The sequence below is a fragment of the Chaetura pelagica genome, unplaced genomic scaffold (genome assembly GCF_000747805.2).
Source record: "Chaetura pelagica isolate M959 unplaced genomic scaffold, ChaPel_1.0 scaffold294, whole genome shotgun sequence".
NCBI classification, from domain to species: Eukaryota; Metazoa; Chordata; class Aves; order Apodiformes; family Apodidae; genus Chaetura; species Chaetura pelagica.
The window spans coordinates 1,019,164-1,038,193 of NW_009953068.1; the positions used below are offsets into that span (position 1 = coordinate 1,019,164).

The 19,030-nt window shown below is 42.6% G+C and overlaps 1 protein-coding gene across 1 annotated transcript in view; it reads left to right on the forward strand.

Moving 5' to 3' along the window:
* Positions 1–17,263, forward strand: part of ADRBK2 (adrenergic, beta, receptor kinase 2) — a 78,664-nt gene extending 61,401 nt beyond the window's left edge. Inside the window, exons 7-22 of the mRNA XM_009996858.1 lie at positions 406–467; positions 1,503–1,554; positions 2,183–2,274; positions 4,938–5,037; positions 7,842–7,920; positions 8,701–8,831; positions 9,621–9,715; positions 10,661–10,768; positions 10,940–11,006; positions 11,224–11,324; positions 11,717–11,783; positions 12,234–12,329; positions 14,565–14,727; positions 15,368–15,504; positions 16,443–16,556; positions 17,094–17,263. Coding sequence (XP_009995160.1) covers positions 406–467; positions 1,503–1,554; positions 2,183–2,274; positions 4,938–5,037; positions 7,842–7,920; positions 8,701–8,831; positions 9,621–9,715; positions 10,661–10,768; positions 10,940–11,006; positions 11,224–11,324; positions 11,717–11,783; positions 12,234–12,329; positions 14,565–14,727; positions 15,368–15,504; positions 16,443–16,556; positions 17,094–17,255 — 1,626 coding nt within the window. The 3' untranslated portion in view covers positions 17,256–17,263. The remainder of the gene's footprint in view (positions 1–405; positions 468–1,502; positions 1,555–2,182; positions 2,275–4,937; positions 5,038–7,841; positions 7,921–8,700; positions 8,832–9,620; positions 9,716–10,660; positions 10,769–10,939; positions 11,007–11,223; positions 11,325–11,716; positions 11,784–12,233; positions 12,330–14,564; positions 14,728–15,367; positions 15,505–16,442; positions 16,557–17,093) is intronic.
* The last annotated feature ends 1,767 nt before the right edge of the window (positions 17,264–19,030 follow it).

Below are 19,030 nucleotides of genomic sequence, written 5' to 3' on the forward strand. Positions count from 1 at the left end.
CTAGGAAAAGCCACTTGGGAATTGAAGGTGCTGGATTCCTACTGGGGACAGAGAGGAGAGAAGCATCAAAGAGATCTGAAGTGTTGGAAGTGACCATGTATTATACTTAGATATATTGGAGAAGAGACCTGCCACACTGACCCACGGGCAGGTGCTGCCTGCGGGTGTTGTGCAGCCCCCAAGGCAAACACTGCAAGTCTAGGTCTTTAAAATATTTTCTATTTGACTCAGGGCACCCACTCAGGTGAAGTGAAATGAAACTTCAGTGCTTCATTGAGCCTTCTGCAAGGAAAGCTCCATAAATGCAGTAGTCTTGGAGAGTCAGTGTGAGTTGTGTGTGATAGAGAGCACTGCATGATCAATTTGTCTGTTTAAATGCTAATTGTGTTTCTTAACTCTTTTTAGCCATATATAGAAGAAATCTGTGATAGTCTCCGGGGAAAAATATTTCAGAAATTTATGGAAAGGTATGAACATAACATGTTATCCCAAACTTCCTACCTTACGTAGCAGGTCCCTCAAGTATTGCTATAAAATAAGGCTAAAAATTTTTAGTGCAGTTCATTTAACTAATAGTGTATGATCAGCAAGATCCTGCAAATGACTGGCTTTGTTGTATGTCAGGATGGGTCTATGGAAAAGCTGTAAAGGTGACAGGTTCTTCTGTTGCTCTGTGTAGCAGTTGTAATTAGTGATTGCAGTTTGATCTCAAAGGTATAAAACTACAGAACTGTATTCTTGTGGTGTGTTCTCATGGGGAACCATCCCTGCTGTGTGACTGAAAGAGCCAGTCAGTCTGGTGGGGGTCTGGACACTCTGCAGTTAGCAGAAAAGGTCTGGTGAGGAACACAAGGCATAGACCCAGTTCAGCCCAGCAGCCCTTAGCCTTAATGGCACCACTGCTGTGTGCAGGCTCCCAGCAACAGCCAGATATGTCCTGCCACCAAACTGAAGTCATTGTAAAAATGCCTCCATAGAACTTCCTCTGAAAGTAAATACTGAATTATTTATGTAGAAATGAGAAACTGGTTTTTTTGGCAACAGCTTGTGGTATTATTGATGTTTTTCCTATTTTAAGATAAAAGGAGTTTAAAATGTTCCTTGGAGTACATGGAACTTCATTAATATAAATTGAGCTGCCTCTATTTTCTTGTAATTATCTTTCTCTTTATATGATTTAAATATTTGTTAGTTCCAAACTTAGTTGTTTTTAAAAATTAAAAACTGCCTGAGAGATGTGAGGACACAGTGAGCACTTAATGTTAAAGGGGGAAGGTTATCTGACATCTTTCTCTTATGAGGATGTAGAATATGAAGTGAGCACTGCCTAGTAATTGTTTTTCTTGGTGGGGGTGGGGTTACAGTTGTTGGAAGGGAAGGCCCTCGTTTACTGAGTGGCACCACACACCCTGCTGCAACCTTCATTTTAAACATCAGTCTTGATATTTCCTATCATACTTTACCCAGTACTCAAGACAACTTTTAAACTTTTTTTTCCACAGTGACAAGTTTACTAGATTTTGTCAATGGAAAAACGTGGAGCTAAATATTCACGTAAGTACTTGCAAGTACATTTATCTTGTCTAAAGGCTGATACAGGGAAGAAAATGTTCATGTTTGAATTCTGCTTCTGAGAAGGCTTATTAAGGAGTGCAGTGAATGTCACTGAGCTGCTCTGCTATTCTTAGATGTGCTGTCCTAACCATCCCTTTCTGGATGTCCTTCTGCCTGTCTTGAGTTAATAGCTTTTGGATTTTTGTAATAGCTGAAAGGAAGGGAGCTACCAGAGCTGCTGCTCCCAGACACCCTCTGTCTCCTTCCCCTTTGTCCCTGACACCCCTCACCTCTGCTGCTGTTCCCTCACTCTGCTCTTCCCCAGCTGGTCTCTAAAAGCCACCCTGCTCTCTGCAGGCTGCTCTAGAGATGAGACTCTCAGACCTTGGCAGCAGCAGCCTCATTCATCTGCTTTGTGCTTCAGAGTGGAGTGCTTGTGAGAGCCTGGAAACACAAACAGCAAGGGGCTCCTTTTTCCAAAGCAATCAATGCTGCATGAGTTACAGTAGTTAAGTACCTTAACACATTAATAGATATGTTTAATTTGATGTTTTTACAGTAAGCTTTGTTAGTGCTGAAAAATGAACTGTGTTTTGTTTTGTTTTGGTTTTTTTTTTTGCATTTACAGCTGACCATGAATGATTTTAGTGTACATAGAATAATAGGAAGAGGGGGATTTGGTGAAGTGTATGGTTGCAGAAAAGCAGACACTGGAAAAATGTGAGTATATACATACTGTTTTAGAGCTAATTGTAAAAATGAACTAGTAAGGAAATCCTTCTCATTGTTTCTTATAAAATCACTGGAAAGCAGCATCATGTTACTGTATTTGTAATTCAATTTTATCCCAAGAGGTCCTGATTTCTGGATCATCTTTAAGCTTAATTTGATACTTGATCCTGTTATGTGCTGTGTGTTGGGGCTCAGCCCAGCAGAGGTCCTAAGCACATCCCTCATGTAAATGGTCTTGTCAAAATTAATGGAGACTGCACCTGTGTAAAATTAAATGTGTGCTTAAACGATTCCCTGGATCAGAGCCTGACAGAAGGATATTCCTGTGGAAGCTGTGGTGATGTGGGAGGTGCTGCCTCTCCTCTGCTGAAGGTTCCTCTTGGCATCATGGGCCTGGTGCTGACGCAGGGTTGGAGGATGACAGGAACATGACCTCAGTGCTGTTCTGTCTGCAGGGTCATGCCTGGGCAGATTCTGGCTGTGGTATCCCAGATTTGTGTAGTTCCATAAGTTTCTGCCCCAGTGAGCAGTGGCGAAAGCAGTGATCCTTGCTCCTGTTTGGAAGAATATCCTTCCAGTTTGAACTTCTGAGTAACAGAGCTCTCAAGGGGAGCTCCAAGGTCAACCTTTGTGTTTTTCCTTTTTCTGGTCTTACCATTCACACACTTCTCCTAATCAGCAGTGAGGCACAACTGTCCCGTGTTGCCCTGTTTTGAACATCTGGGCATTCATTTAAAGAATTGTTCTCAACATCTAGCTATTTATTAATTTGTTTACACTCTGCCCCCCCCCAGTCCCCCTTTTCATCTTGCTCTTCTCTTAATAATTTTAGTCCAAGGACCATCATTAAACATCTCTCTCCTAAGTAAGCATGGCATGTGTGAAGTGCCAGGGCTTGGCTGTTGCAGCTGGCTGCACTGGCACTCGTGTGTGCTTGGCATCCTTGATAATAAACTTCTATGCTATTAACAAGTGGGAGGCATCCTGACGTTGCTGTTGTGCTCAGTATTTTTGCAGTGACCTTAAATACTTATATTAATACTGTTACTAACGTTACTGTCTTAATTCTTGCTTTGGTGCTTTTTTGTTCATGTGTAACTCATTAAGTTGTCCCTGTACTGAAAGAAATGTTTTCTTTAGCTTGAGCCACACCGAGCAGGTGTCTGCCCTGAACAGGTAGTTCTCAGGTTCCCAGGCATTTTCATGTCTGAGTTTTGTGCTGGCAGGAGGTGGATAAACCTTGGGACTAGCAAGGGAAGCACAGCACAGTTTTAATCAGATATAATCAACAGAGTGAAGGGAAGTGAAATGTGGGAGAACCAAACATTTTTTTCCAATTTGAATCAAAACTCAAGATTAGGTTCAGTTTCTGGGTAGAGGTTTGGTTTAGTTCTTTCTTAATCCAAACCTGTTTACCCATCCCTAATCCAGATCCCGTCCACTCTAGATGGCTGCCTCTGCTGCACTTACTGCCTGCAAGGAGCTTGGGAAGCCACCCCTCGAAGGTAACTGCCATCGGTGTTCCACTAACCCACCAAGACACACCTGAGGCTTCTTTCACATCACCTCCTTCAAGGGCATGGAAATAGGGGCCAGGAGCACAATGCAGAAAGCAGTCCAGCAGGAGGGATGGCAGGGCTTTTGGAGCATGATGTCAGGAGCAGATACTTGATTCCAGTTGGTCTTCAACAGCCCCAGTCACTCGCTGGGAGCAGGGAGGTCAAAGCAGAAGTGAAGGGTAGCGTGTGAAATGTTATTTGTAGCCATTGCTTGCAGGCTCCTCAACACAAACACGTGCTGTGCATATATCCCTTGTTTTGGAAGGTTCAGATTCCAGTAGGTTGATGGTCACTGTCCCCCCGGGCAGGGCTGGGGTGGCTGGTGCAGGGGCACAGCCGGGATGAGGTGCGTGCGGAGTGGGCACAGCCCGCGCGGTTGGTGGCAGGGCTGGAACAGGGTTCTTCTCCTGAGCATATTTTTAAATGAAAGGCCTAAAAAACCCATGGCTGCCCTTGTCAGGGAATGTTGTGTGGAGGAACATGCAGTAGTTGGCTCACCTCGTGTCACGGGGATGGCAGGCTGAGTGATGTCCTGCTCGTGCTGATGGTCCTTGGGGTCACACTCTTTTTTGAGCAAAATGTTACTGAATCGTGTAATACGGATGGTAGAAGATTAAAAAGCTTTCCTGCTTTCAAAGACCTTTCTTTCAGTGGAAATAAAACTTAAACCCCTCCCCACTGCTCAGCATGTGTTCAAGATGGTACTGTCCTGCTAGAGTTGAAAGTGTTAGAATTAAACGGAACTTTAATAGGGTATCTGTGCTGTAATTCCTCCTGCAAATCCTGGCTTGCAGATACTGAAGAATGGATGTATAAATGTCCTTCCTATATCACTGGTTGTTTGGACACAGAATTATCTGTGAAAGCACATTTCTCTGTGAAAGGGCTTCTATTGAAACTGCTTTAATTCTGTGAGATTTTGGTTATTGTTTTGTTTAGTCATGTAATGATGTTTTGAGTGGCAGATTGAAGTCTTTAAAGGTGCTTGCTTGCAGGATGCTGTAAGTGTGCATGGCATAACTGCTAGGGAGTAATACTGACTATAGCAGGAAATGTTTTCTGGTGCTTTTTCTGAACCATTCATATTTTCAGGTATGCAATGAAATGTTTAGATAAGAAGAGAATCAAGATGAAGCAAGGAGAAACATTAGCCTTAAATGAAAGAATTATGCTGTCACTTGTCAGTACAGGAGTAAGTATCATTGATTTGTTATTATTTATTTTTCTCATTTAATATAACAGCTTTTATATGTAATACATCAGTTGAGTTGTGGGGCATGCTGAAGTTAAATCCCTCTGGAACCTTCCCCCTGATTCTAGCAATGTGTCTGGACTAAGAAGGGAAAATCAAGCTTGCTTCTCAGTTTGGGTGCTTACAGAAATGAGAAGGGAATGTCCTTTACCACAGAATTGCATTTGTATTTGGCTTGAGCATAGAGAAAGGACTGGAAAGTATCTATTTGTTCTTTTACCTGTGAATTGACTGATTTATTGATTAGACTTTTAAATCAAGTTAACCCTTTTCACCAGAGAGTATTTATGGCTTGTCCAGAAGTGTCAGGGGTCTTGAGAGCCAGTTGGGTGAATCTCTCTGGTGGAGACTAGACAAGAAATCTAGGCAAATTAGTAATAATTGTCCTATTAACTTGGATTTGTGATTCTGCTGCTCAGTACTGAATGTGAATTTTCATGTCTAGCAGTTCAGAAAGAAAAGTGTTCACCAGGCAGCTAATGGTGAAGCTGGTTTTCTTCCCTGGCAGTGCACAGTCAGTCATTTAGCAACAGAAAAGCAAGATAAACCTTTTGGGTTTGGTTGTTTGAGTTTTTAAAAAGGATTATTAGTTCATTAGAGTGTAACTTCTCTGGGTTCTCAGAAATGTGAAAGAGTTTGAAAAGAGATGTTGTGCCAAGTGCCACCCATTCAGGCTGGATACACCTGCTGGTGCTAGAGACACCAGAGTTTTTGAATATGCCGAATTCAGTAGGTTTGAAAATGGTAGAATAAGATAATTAATTGCGTTCCTGGATCTAAGCTGTTTGGTTTGAGTGGTGTGTGCCTTCCCCAGCGACAGGATGGATGTGCTGCCCAGAACAGAATGGAACTGGAAAGTTCATCATTGTACAATTAGTCATTTAACTGGGATTCCAGATGTCTCTGCAAAATACATAATAACAGCTGTGCAGATTACACATGCGTTTGTGTCATCATTCTCATTAATCCACCTAAAATTTTGGCATTCACAACTACTCCATGAATAGGGAGCTCCCAGATTTGAGTGCCCTGTGGCTGGATGGCGAGGGAGGCACTTTAAATCCTGCTGGATTATCAGATTGCTCTAAGGTTATAGGAAGCCTGCCTGGGGACACTTCTGATTTATCCAGTTGATTCAGAAAATTAACTGAATAACTCTACTAAAGCTTTTGTTCTGGAGCTAAGTGGTAACTGCAATAAACCAGAGTTATGAGCAGTGCAGAGTTTTTGAGGTATCTTTGGTAGCTGCCAAAATGCTTGCCTGTGGTCTCCTTGTTTCCAGGGGCATTTAACAACTCACTTTCCCTGCACGTTTCTGCAGGATGTTTCAGATGCCTGCAGAATTTTGTGTATAAAATACAGTTAGGTTTGAACATTGCTGCAGGATCAGCCCAAGTGGTGTGGGAGCTGTTGGGGGTTACAGGGGAGCAGATAGAGCTTTGCATCTCAACCCTAGGAGGTTTTGTGGAAGGATGAACCGGTGTGAGCTGTGCCTGCAAGGATGGCGTGGATGTTCCCTCCCTTTCCTGCTGGGCCTGGCAGCCTCTGCTCTGCCCAAGGCCGCCCTGTTTTGCTGCTTCTAAATTGGGAAGGAAACGAGTTCCTGTAAGAGATTCCCAAAGCTTTCACTATCAATACTGCCATAATTAGCACATTGTTCCAAGTCACGTTATTTGTGCTTCCTGCGTGGTGTCCTGGCTGAGCCCCTCTTGGCTCCCTTCCCTCTCCCAGTGCCTCAGGGCCAGGCCCTGAGCCCTTCCCTCCTCCCTCCATAGCCCTTCCTTCAGTTTTCCTTGTAGACCTACCCAGCAGTCCTGGTTTCAGATGGCTTTGGGGAATGGGTCAACCAGGTAATAGCCACCTCCCTTTTAATTAGCCTCTTCCTGCCGAGTTCCCGCCATGACGTTCCAGAGGTGCCAGCACACCGAGCAGGGCACTGGCAGTAAAGAGGTGCTTTTCCAGCTGTCTTTTCCTTAACATCTGCTCTTCTAAAACATCTGTGTGAATTCAGGTTAAAGTGCATCAAGAGGGAGAAAAGAAATCCAGTGACCTTCCTAAATCTGCACCCACCACCCTTGTTTTCAGGGTTTTGCACAGTCTGGCCCTTGCTGTTCTAGCTTTATTGCAAACGTGTTTTGAGTTGTGACTCCTTCCTAGTCATGGATGTTCCTTTTAATCACCTCTTGCAAACACTGCTGGGAGCCAGGGAGCAGTTCAGCAGCCTGCACAGGCTCTTGCCAGAGTAGCTGGAGTTAACATATAGGTGAGGATAAAATAATCTTTCCTTTGGGATTTGGAATCTGCTGTGACTCAGATTCTCCAACAGCAATCACAGGAAATAGTGTGTATCCTTTACACTTTGTGTAACAGCTCCATTTTTTTTAAGCTGGCCCAAAGCTGGTTAGCTTTAGTGTAACTTTCATGTAAGTCCAGTGCAAACTCAGGTAAATATTTTTATAATGTGCTCTAGTTGAAAGTCTCCAGAAGATAGTGATGCTATGTGCATTTTTTTAAGCCTTTGGTTACTTGTAGCTCTTTTTATTTTTCTATTTAAAGGAGATAGCAAAATCTAAGATCTCCAAACTGTTAGTGAAGCATCAGAGCAGGTAGATTAGTACAAAAATTACTTGAGAAATCTATTATTAATATTGGCAAATATAATAGGAAAATGTCCCATGTATTTTTAGCCTCCCTAAATTGCTGGCTTATTGCCTGAACTGAACTCTATGCTCCTCTCCTTCTAGGACTGTCCTTTTATAGTGTGTATGACCTATGCCTTCCACACCCCTGACAAACTCTGCTTCATCCTGGACCTGATGAATGGTAAGCAAGGCTCATGCAGCTGATGGGATCATCACTGAGGTATTGGCAGAAGGACTTGCTGAGATCATAAGGAGAACAAGGGAAAAATAATCTGAGGTTTGAAGCATCAGCCTGAGAGCAGGAAGAGTGAATTAATCTCAACCAGGGAATGTACAAGTGAATTCTCATTACAGTCTAAGTTGCAGGTCAAATGGAGCAGGAAGAGTAAATTAATCTCAACCAGGGAATGTACAGAACAGACTGGCTTTGGGGGTTTTGCAAGTGAAGATTCTCATTACAGTCTAAGTTGCAGGTCAAATTCAGGTAGTTGGTCAATTAGTTGAATTTTGTAGCTTGATCAGAAGCAGTTTTCTAGTAATATTCACAGTTTGATACGTGACTGGTGAGGATTAGCTCAGAGTGACATTCTATTGTGCCTGTTCTTTCAGTAGCAAAGTATGAAAACATCCCCAGCAGGATTATCTGAATATATTGTCCCTGCTGACCTCTCAAGGCCCCTCCCTGGGCTGTTCTAGATGCTGATTGATTCAGTTCTCCAGAACCCTGTGTATGTGCCTGCATTTTACCTGCTGTGGAAAAACTTTGCATTAAGGCTCAGTTGTGGGATTAGCCACTGAATGCAAGTGTGTATGAAGTAAATGCACTTTTTAAATGGTGTTTCAGATGTATCAAATGTATTTATTAACTTGCTTTGGTATTTTGTCAGCATGTGTACTTGCAGAATGTAAGGTTGGGTACCTGTATTTTCTTTTAATTGCATGTCAATTATTCTAATTTTAGGAGGAGATTTGCACTACCACCTCTCCCAACATGGAGTGTTTTCTGAAAAAGAAATGAGGTTTTATGCTACTGAGATCATCCTGGGTTTAGAACACATGCACAATCGCTTTGTTGTGTACAGAGACCTAAAGGTAATGGTTAGCAGAGTAACTGTGTTAGGCAGCAACAAATAATCCAGAGGTGTTGATGAATTCAATGAAATGTTTCCCCTGAAACCTCTTCTTGGAAAGAATACAGATAATTTGTTTATCTTGGGCTGAATTTTCTAGTAATTCTTCAACATAGTTCCAACCTGTGCTATTATCTAGTTTAACCAGCCTGGGAGATGCTTCCTTGGGGTCAGAATAAACCCTGTGCAGTGTTATTTACCTCACTTGCCATCTTAGTGATGCTGTTGAATTAGGGAGCTCATGGTTTCTGAGGGCCCTGGAACAGGAGTGTGTGTGAAGGGGAACTAACAGGAAGACCATTGCTTGGGGGATGTTTCCCTGATGTTTGGGCAGTTGAGGACTTCTCTGGCAGAGGTGTCCAGGAGCCAGGTTACAGCAAAAGTGGGGAGAAAATCTGCATGGAGAGCACAGGATGTAGATTGCAAGTAAAGGCTGTGAGAGCAACACACAGAGCCTGCTGTGAGAGAACCAAAAGCAGCGTCGACTTGAGGCCAGAACAGATTGATTCCTTCATGTCCTTTCAGTTTCACACCTTGCCTGTTCTTTCACTTCTGCTACTTGTCAGTATTTCATAATCTCCCCTGGAGTTGAAGGTGGTGCTCCCTCAGAGTGTCTGTTACATTGATGCAAAAAAAAACCCCAAACAGGCAGTTACCAGAGAGTATTGATGTTTGAATTACTGTGTTCTGTGAGTCTGTAGTTCTGGCACTGAAAGCGACCAAGCAGTGACCTGTGTCTGTGCATTTCTAGCCTGCGAACATCTTGCTGGATGAGCATGGGCACGTGAGGATATCAGACCTTGGGCTGGCTTGTGATTTTTCCAAAAAGAAGCCACATGCTAGTGTGTAAGTATTACATGTGGGAGCTTTGCTGCATGTAAAATCACGACCAAATAAGTCCTTCATGTGTCTGCATAATTTAACTTTGTCTAAAGGAAGAAAAATCACACTTGCATGGCACAGGCTTGTGTTACAGCACAACAAAGCTGGATACTCTAATACAGTTTTTGAGGCTCTTTCTGTTTTTCTGCACAGTTGTAGCAGCTGATGTGTAGGCATGGCTGGAAGATGACACATTATTTTGAGGTGATTCACTGTTCAGAGAAGACAAAAACCTGAGTTAAAGTACCAGATTGTTTTAATTGTCCTAAATGGATAACAAAATACTCTGAAACAGACTAAAAAACAGGAATTTTTTTTCTGTCTTTCTCTTCCTGGACCTATGTAGAACAGGAAACAAATTGTGTTCCTTTTTGCCTCTTGGCATCAGGTCATAACTGGGATCTGAATTTCTTGAGTTGTGTGTGGATTCCATATCTTACCTGGCACATTTTATTCTTAGGTCTTCATTTGCCCTGACATAGTCACAGAATTTATGTAAAAAGGAAAACTTCATCCTGCCACATCTGAAAAGATTTGCAATTGAGTAGCTTTTGAAAAAGTTCTACAGTTCAGCTTCTGTCAGGGGTTAAAGCAGCAGGACATGGTGGCTGCTTCCTGGTGGTGACCAGCGATGCCGTGGGGAGGAGGTGTCTTGGTGTTGGATCTGGCACACAGGGCTGAGCTGGGAGGAGACAGCACAACACATGGAGACAGCACAGAGAACATGCTCCTGCATGTATGGCTAAAGGAGAAGCAAAATCAAATTATGTTTTAAATTTATTTTCTTTCAGTTAGGCTATTTTATTGGGAAAATGCTGTTGTTATGGGTTTTTTAAGTTTGGTTGTTTTGGTTTTTTTACAATGATAGCTCTGGTTGTAATCAGGGTGGTGTCCTTTTCTGCTCCTCAGAGGTACCCATGGATACATGGCTCCTGAGGTGCTCCAGAAGGGAACAGCCTACGACAGCAGTGCTGACTGGTTCTCCTTGGGCTGCATGCTTTTCAAGCTGCTGAGAGGGTGAGAGAACTTTCATGTCCTATGTGCTTTGGGTTTTGAGCCTGGGCCTCATCGTTGTCCCTTGAAATACTAATATGTGACATATTACATGTTATCTAAAATGATATCTCTCTGCCAGCTCTGCAGCTGTGTTACAGCTTTACGCTTACAGTGTGTTTCTTATTCCTGCAGCCACAGCCCTTTCAGACAGCACAAAACCAAAGACAAGCACGAGATCGACCGGATGACGCTCACCGTGGTAAGGAGCCTGGTGGCACTTCCAGCTGATTCCTCTTGGTCACTGGGCTCCCCTTTCCTCTGCAGATGGGAACCCTGTAGGCTGATTTCTGAGAAGGCTTATGCACACAGGGAAGAGTTGTTTGCAAACACAAAGAAAAGCTGCTCTTCTAGGTGGGGGAAGCAGATCACACTACTTCTGTGATTAAATGTGTCTTTTGTACTTCTGTTTTCTGTAGAATGTGGAGCTACCAGAGTCGTTTTCTCCTGAACTGAAGTCACTGTTGGAAGGGCTCCTGCAGCGGGATGTAAGCAAGAGACTTGGATGCCAAGGAAGAAGGTAGGTGTTGTCTTCTCCTTGGACCACTTCCTTGAAAAATTTCCACTTCTCTCTAAATGAATTAAGTCACTTCAAGTAAAAATCTGCTTCCTCTTCTGATTATTTCAATTTTGGAGAGAGAACATTAAAAAGTGCTGTTGCATGGAGTTACATTTCAGCTTCCTTTGGTTTAGACAAATTTTTGGAGCATTTCTGTCATTAAAAAATTCCCCCAAGTTCTCTGCATTCATCCTTACATGGGATGGTGTTTACTTAGGAAGGTTTCTTGAAAAAGGGAGCATTTTACTGATGTTTTCAAATTATATAAATGTGACCTTTGAAGGCTTTATATTCCTCCAGTACATCTGAAAAGCCCCTTCATTTTCTTGAGTTGAGCTATTTTTATTTTGCAGTGCACAAGAAGTAAAAGAACATCCTTTTTTCAAAGGCATTGATTGGCAGCAAGTCTATTTACAAAAGGTAAGGGATTAAGATACAGTAAACTTAGCTTACTTGGTAAAGCTGTAAAATGAAAAATAAGCCAGTAATGGGCAGAAAACTTCAGGGTTCTAGTCCCCAGCACAGGTACTCACTTGCACAGATTTGTGAAGGATTGTTGCTGAAAACTGCTGTGTATTAATTACTACAGGTCTTCCTGATTGGTAGTGCTCAGTTATGACTTCTTCAGGGCCCAAGGACTCTGTAGCTTCTTCTGAGCTCTCAGCTGTGGGGTTTTTCCCAAAGTTCTTGGAGGACTGTTTCTTAAAGGAGTGGAGAATTTCACTGAGAGAAATTTAATTTCAGGGGACACACCTTTAAACAGACATACATAATTTGTGCAAAAAAATAAAAACACCACATGGATCTACAGAATGGATTGAAATTGTGTCCATTAATTTGTCTTTTAATTACTCTAATTTTAATTTCTAGTATCCTCCACCATTGATTCCTCCCCGAGGAGAAGTAAATGCAGCAGATGCTTTTGATATTGGATCATTTGATGAAGAGGACACTAAAGGCATTAAGGTACACAGCTTTAAGTGACAGGTAGAGAACAGCATTGGGGCTGCTGGGCTTCACTTCTCGTGTGTATATGTGTCCTGGTTTGAGCCAGGATTTACTGAAAGTAAAAAGAAAATTGTCCTCATCCTGGCCCAAACCAGGACAGTGTGTCATTCCTTTGCTTCAGGGGCTACTGAATAGGCAAGGAATTGCTTTCAAATATGGAAACCTAATTCATTCTGTTACGAAAGGGGAGGCTTGGGCTGGCTGGTCTGTTGTTGCTTGCCAAGTCCTTATGTTTTATATTTTAGATGGGCTGAAATCTACCTTCCTATCAAAAGTTTTGTGTGATAAAAACAGTATTTTAAATGGTCAGACAACTGCTGGGAAATCCTCAGATTTTCAAGAATACTTAATGATACTTAGTTTTAGAATTTGTAATTTGTTTCTGGTAGCTTAGATGAGAGAACTGTTACAAATGGCAAATTGTGTGTGAATGGTAGGAAAATGATAAAAGAAACTTCGAGGTTCTGGTGTTATCCAAAATGTAATGAAAGTAATGTAAAGGCAGGATGGGAAGCTAAAGCTGTGCCCCCTTTGGCATGGAGGGGGTGGGAGGTGCCCTGCTGACCCCTGCCCATTTGTCCCCTTTGCTGCAGCTGCCCTGGTGCTTTGAGACAACAGGTGATTCTAGGCTTGTCTTGGGTTTGTCCCATGCATTATTTTTATCATACATTTCTTCACTAGATCAAACTTGGTTCTCATTAATGCAGAAGTGAGTCAGGAGAGAAACTAATTGCTCTAAACTTTATAAGAAAAAAAACCCCAATGTGTTAAGTACTCACTGTGCTGAAGAAGGATCTTGTCTGTCAGTGTCACCTGCTCTAATTACCGAAGTTGGCACAGAAAAGACTTTGTGTTTAAAGAGAAATGCAGAGAGCCCAAGATGTTCTTTATCCCAGAAAAATACACATCTTTGGTGTCAGTGTTAGTCTAACAGGATTCCAGTTTCCTGAATTCTGAAATGCCAGGATTTGAAGGAACATTTAAAAAGGAGGAGCCAGGTGTCCTTTATTGAGGCGACCAGATATTCCCAGCAAGGCCTGTGAATTGTGTAGCCAGACTTCCCCGTGATCTTTGTTCAGGCTGCCTATAAGGTAAATTTACTCTTAGTCATGAGTCAGTGAGGGATAATCACGTAGAGCTTCTTTGCTCTGTGCTTCCACTGGAGAGTCACAGGCTTTCAGGAGGGGCTGAATAATCTGTGCTTCTGAGCCAGCCCACACAGCTTCCAGGAAGGTGTCAGGAGCTGTCTCTGCCCCCGGGGATGCTTTGGGTGCCTTGCTCTCCTCCCTTACCCTCTGGATGATATTTACACTGCAGTGTCCTGTGACATCAGGAGGAACACGTGTCCTTTAAAGTTACAAACTGGAAAGCCAGCCATGGATCCCTTGGCTTTGCCCTCTCCAGTGCCCTAAGGAGTCCCAGGAAGCCCCTCATGCACAACTGCAGACACAGCTGCTGCCTTCAGGTCCAGCATGGGTTTCCTGCTGTGAAAGCAAATCTCATTTCTCTACTGATTGACAGAGATCAAGGCAACTGAGGAGTGGCCACAGAGAGTTTAAACTTACCCCAAGGGAAACACCTTAATGATACTACAGGGAAACCATGGGCTGCTTTTTGTACTGTGTTAAAAGGCCTGGTGGCAAAACCCAGAATGTGGCTGTGTCGAGCAGCAAACTTCCTGAAGGTCCAGTCCTTTTAGTTTCCTTCAGTACAGTTCAATTCAGGTGCAGTAGTTAAGATTAGGGGAGAATAGAATCTATGTAACAGGAGAGTCAAGGTCTGCAGCATGCATTGCTGAATTTAGAAGGTTAATTATTAAGAATGTAAAATTAAGCTGTGAAAGCTCAGAAGACCTCATTGTGTAAAAGGTACCTTTTCATTTTTTCATGGGATCTTTGTGCTAAGTTTTTCATGCCATGAGACATTTGTTAACACTGATTACACAGCAAAGTAAGGCCTTTAGGGCTATCAAACCAAACTAGTTCTGAACAGGCAGCTGGTCCTCTGTATAAATTAATGTATTTGCTTAAAGCCATATATGTGTGTTCTGTTGTTTGTATCTGTTCTGGTAAGGTTAGAGTTTCATAGATCTTTTAAAATAATACTGTTCTATGGGTAAATATTAACTGTTGGGGATAAGAGTAGTAAAAGTTACTAAAATGTTGGGTTTTTATGTTGTTTTTCTCTTGCAAGTTGCTCGATAGTGACCAGGAATTATATAAGAACTTCCCTCTGGTAATATCGGAGCGTTGGCAGCAAGAAGTAGCAGAAACTGTTTATGATGCAGTAAATGCAGACACAGATAAAATTGAGGCCAGAAAAAGGGCTAAAAATAAGCAGCTTGGCCACGAGGAAGGTAATCTGTCAAATACACTTCTCTCCATCTTTTGCTGCTAGATAGTAATTCATGTGTTTGAAGTTCCACACAACAGACCCTCATATTACTGTCATTCACCAGGAGCTGTTTGAATTCATGTAGTTACTATTGTGTTTCTTCAGACATTTCTGAACGTTTTGAAATGCTGTATGATGACATAATGTTTTGGAAAATCTTTTGTACTCCCTTTAAAAGATGATCATCTACAACCTTTCATCAGTTTTGTTTATGCTGTGTGCTCAGATAAGAGTGTGTGGGATTTGATTTCATGACAAGGGAGCTGGGAGGGAGAACAGGAGATCCTTCCCAGCAAACGTCACTTGTTTGCATGAGGTTTTTGCATCACAAACTCTGAACTTTGGATGTACAATTCTTTCGTAGTCAATAAGGTAATATTTTAAAGAACCAGTTTCTGTTCTTTATTCCTGTACTGCAGCCACATTGGCTCGTGGGGTTGGAGCAGAACTGGCTCTGTGGGTGCCTGTGCAGATGGAAGCCCTGGTGGGAGCACATTGGGTCACCTTGTGTGCAGAACTATATCCTTCCCCAGCACAGCACGCTGGTAAAATGCTTTGAGGCAGTGCCTTGTTTTCTCTGCTAATGTATCCCCTTGTTGTAGATTATGCACTTGGGAAGGACTGCATTATGCATGGATACATGCTGAAACTGGGGAACCCCTTCTTGACCCAGTGGCAGCGTCGATACTTTTACCTCTTCCCCAACCGACTTGAATGGCGAGGAGAAGGCGAGTCACGGGTGAGTGGGTTGCTCTGGAGAGCAGCAGCTTCCAAGGGAGTGGAAGGCAGGTGGATGTTGAGGCAAATCTGAGAGCTCATACCCAGACAGACCTCCCCAGGAGGGTTTTGCCTGAGTAAATGACCAGTGGATTTCAGTAACTTATCTTGAGTATCACTGTAGTTAATGGGTAGCTACACTGCACTGAGGAAACAAAGTTGACTTGAGAAACCTGTTTACTTTGTCATGTTATGTTTTTTAAAGGAATTTGGTAGTTCATGGTGTTGTTTTTCATTTAGGACCTCTGGACTATTTATACAAAAAAACATAAACTGGTAAGGTCATAAATCCTATAGCATTTTATTTCAAAGAAAATGCTATAGTAACTTTAGTCCAGCTGTGATCATGTGCTAGGCAGATCATTTGTAGACTTAGTTAAGTGAAGTGTTAGAATTGCAAGAGACTGTTCTCCTCTCACAGTCTGTAGGAAAAAATTTTCTGCAAACTGGTGTGTATGCTTGCTTTTTTAAGTATGTAGTGCTTAAATATTCTCTTTCAACTCTTTGACATAGTAAGATTGCCCTTTTTTTAATAACAGCAGTAATGTTTGAAAAATGTATAAAATTATATGTAACTCTCTTGAGAGAGAAGACTGAATATTTTGTTTGTGGACACACCTATTTGTAGATTCTTATTTCATGCTGTCAGCACTGGCTTTCCTAGCTTATATTTTGTTGTCTCTGTTGAAGCAACTAAGCCCCATGCTAAATCTCTCTCTTACCTTATAATCTATCTCCAGTTCATGACCTAGTCTTTAGAAATGACAAATGTGTAGTGACTGTTTAAGGTTCATGACTTGATTTAGGTGGGTAGTCCAGAAAAATTAGATACTGGCTTTATTTGATGGGCAGCAGTTTTCTTCACATCATCTCTCTGGTTTATTTTTGCAAATGCTACAGCAAAACCTCCTGACAATGGAACAAATAGTATCTGTTGAAGAAACACAAATTAAAGATAAGAAATGCATCTTACTGAGAATTAAAGGAGGAAAACAGTTTGTCTTACAGTGTGAGGTGAGCCACTTTTTTTTTTCCATAGCTGTTAATCACATTGTTTTGTGTATAATAAGACAATGAAAAACTTTTTCATGTCTTCAATTATGTGCTAACTAAGGGTGCTTCATGAAGGAAGGGTGAACCTCAGCAAACCTGGGGAGTTTTTGTTACACTAGCATTTTGAAAGTGGGAAAGCTGCAACTGTCCCAGTTTCTGTCAGGGTTTTCAGTGGTATTTGGGCCAGTGAGTGCAGCTTAATATATAGTTACAAACTTCAAAACTTTTCAACCTGTGTGGTCTTTGAAGGCCTTGTTGGCATGGGTCTCACTGCAGTTAGTTCATGGTAGTGAGTCCTGCAGGCATCTTAAGCAGCTGCAGCTGCTGCCACCTTGCCTGGCTGGGGTGACAGAGGAGCCAAGGGCTGCACGTTTGCAGTAGCCAGAGTTGCTCATCCCTTTGGAAAATTAAAATAAGTTGCTTGAAGTGCTCTCTAAGGGAGAAGATGCTGTTGGCAGTTTATTACGAAGTGCCAAACTACTTCTCTATCTCTTTCAGAGTGACCCAGAATTTGTTCAGTGGAAAAAGGAGCTGACAGAGGCTTTTACCGAGGCACAGAGGCTGCTGCGCCGGGCTCCAAAGTTTCTCAATAAGTCTCGCTCAACAGTTGTAGAGCTTTCCAAGCCACCCCTGAGCCACAGGAACAGCAACGGGCTGTAGGAGACAGGGAGCAACGTTCCTGTCGGGAAAGCTACTTTGTGAACATGTTGAGTTTCACAGAAACCTTATGAATGACTTAGTGCAATCCTGGATGCAGGATGTGCTTAGAAGAGGAAGAATTAGATGTTTACAGCGGGGGGTGATGTCAGAACTCTGTCTCTGGAGGTTGTGAAGACTGAAACAATGGGAAGTGGCCCTGTGCTCCTAGCAGTGGTGGCAGTGACCAACCCTAGAGGCTGCATGTTGCTCCCACGCGCTCCCACCCGCCGGTGTCTCGGATGTGGTCTGTTACTCCAGCTACTGAAGGAAGGAAGACTTTTCTCTGCAATACCCTCGTTTGGTGCATACCAAGCCTGGAGACTGACGTGGTTTCTGCTGGGCAGGGCAACACTGTTGTGTGCGACCCCGACGGGGCCCTGGGCTGTGGGAGGAGCTGCAGACTCGCCCTGGTGGAAAACCTTTAACCTGTTGTGTTGCCATGTTCTTTCCAACCATTACTGCTGACTTTATAACAACCTTTCTCCATACTGCTGATGATCAACAGTGTGACTCTTATGCACTTCAAAGTACTGAGTTCTAACTGTCCTGTGGTATAAATGTTATTGCTACTTCATGGAAACATTGAACTCAGATTATTCACTCGGTTTGTTGTACTCGCTAGTAGTAGCTACCACCGTTTGCTTCTTCTACGTATATGCAGTACTATAACTGACACAATAGAGTAATAATTGGTGAAGAGGAATTTATGGTAGCTTCATCTAGTGCTCTGTTGTATAAATTTTAGCACAGTTTTTAAAGAGCAGATTCCTTTTGACAAGTTTACAGTGAACATAAAGACAGTTCTTTTTCCATTTCAGGTCAACTGCACTTTTTAAAAATTAAAAAGAAATTATTCTAATTCCATGCATTCTAGTGCATGTACTGGGTTAAAATGTCTGGGTACCTTGGTACGTATTTGGGATCACTCTTCAGTTATGGGACTTGTAGATCCCTCTGTTGTACACAAAAACATGAAGCAAGTGTGTTCCTGTAGTGTAGATATCCCAGACCTTCTCTGTAGCTCAGCTCAGGGGGTTCGTGCACAAATCTCATGGCTCAGCTTGCAAAAGGATTCTTAATTTTCTTTTTGAGAGAGTACAGAGTGTCCCCATAGAGAATCAAGGATGCAGCTGACAAAACAAGCTGATTGAATGCCAGATTTCTATTAATTCCACTTGAACCATCAGTTGTGTCATGTGGAAACTCTTCCTAAAGCAAAGATACAATCTCTGAACTGTCAGCGTCAAGCGTGCGGGCTCAGCCTTTCCCTGGTTGTTGTGATGTTTATAAGAGATAGGTCAGGGCTGGATTTAAGGTTTTTTTGGTTTGTTTTTTCCTGAATCAGTAAACACCATAGAGAGTATTTTCTGCCTAGTTATGGAAGTGCAATTCTCCTGGTCCCTGAAGACTCTGGGAATTGCATCTCCATGACTGGGAGCAGAGGTGACCCGGACAGCTCACTCTGCTCGGGTTGTCTGCCGTGTGTTGCTCACAGGTAACCACAGACTTCTTGAGTTGTTTCCTTGTAGAAAAGTACAAATTGGCAAAGCCAGGAGAATTACTTTAAAAGAGTTTGTTTATCCTGAACACACTTGTAATAAAGTTGGATGTGTTTGCTTCTAGAAGTGGGAATGGCTTAGCCTGGCACAGCGTGCACTGTTGTGGGTGTGTCAGCCCTTCCTCACTGGCTGCGTGGGAGGAGCAGGCATTTGGGAAGATGCCCCACGTGAGTCAGG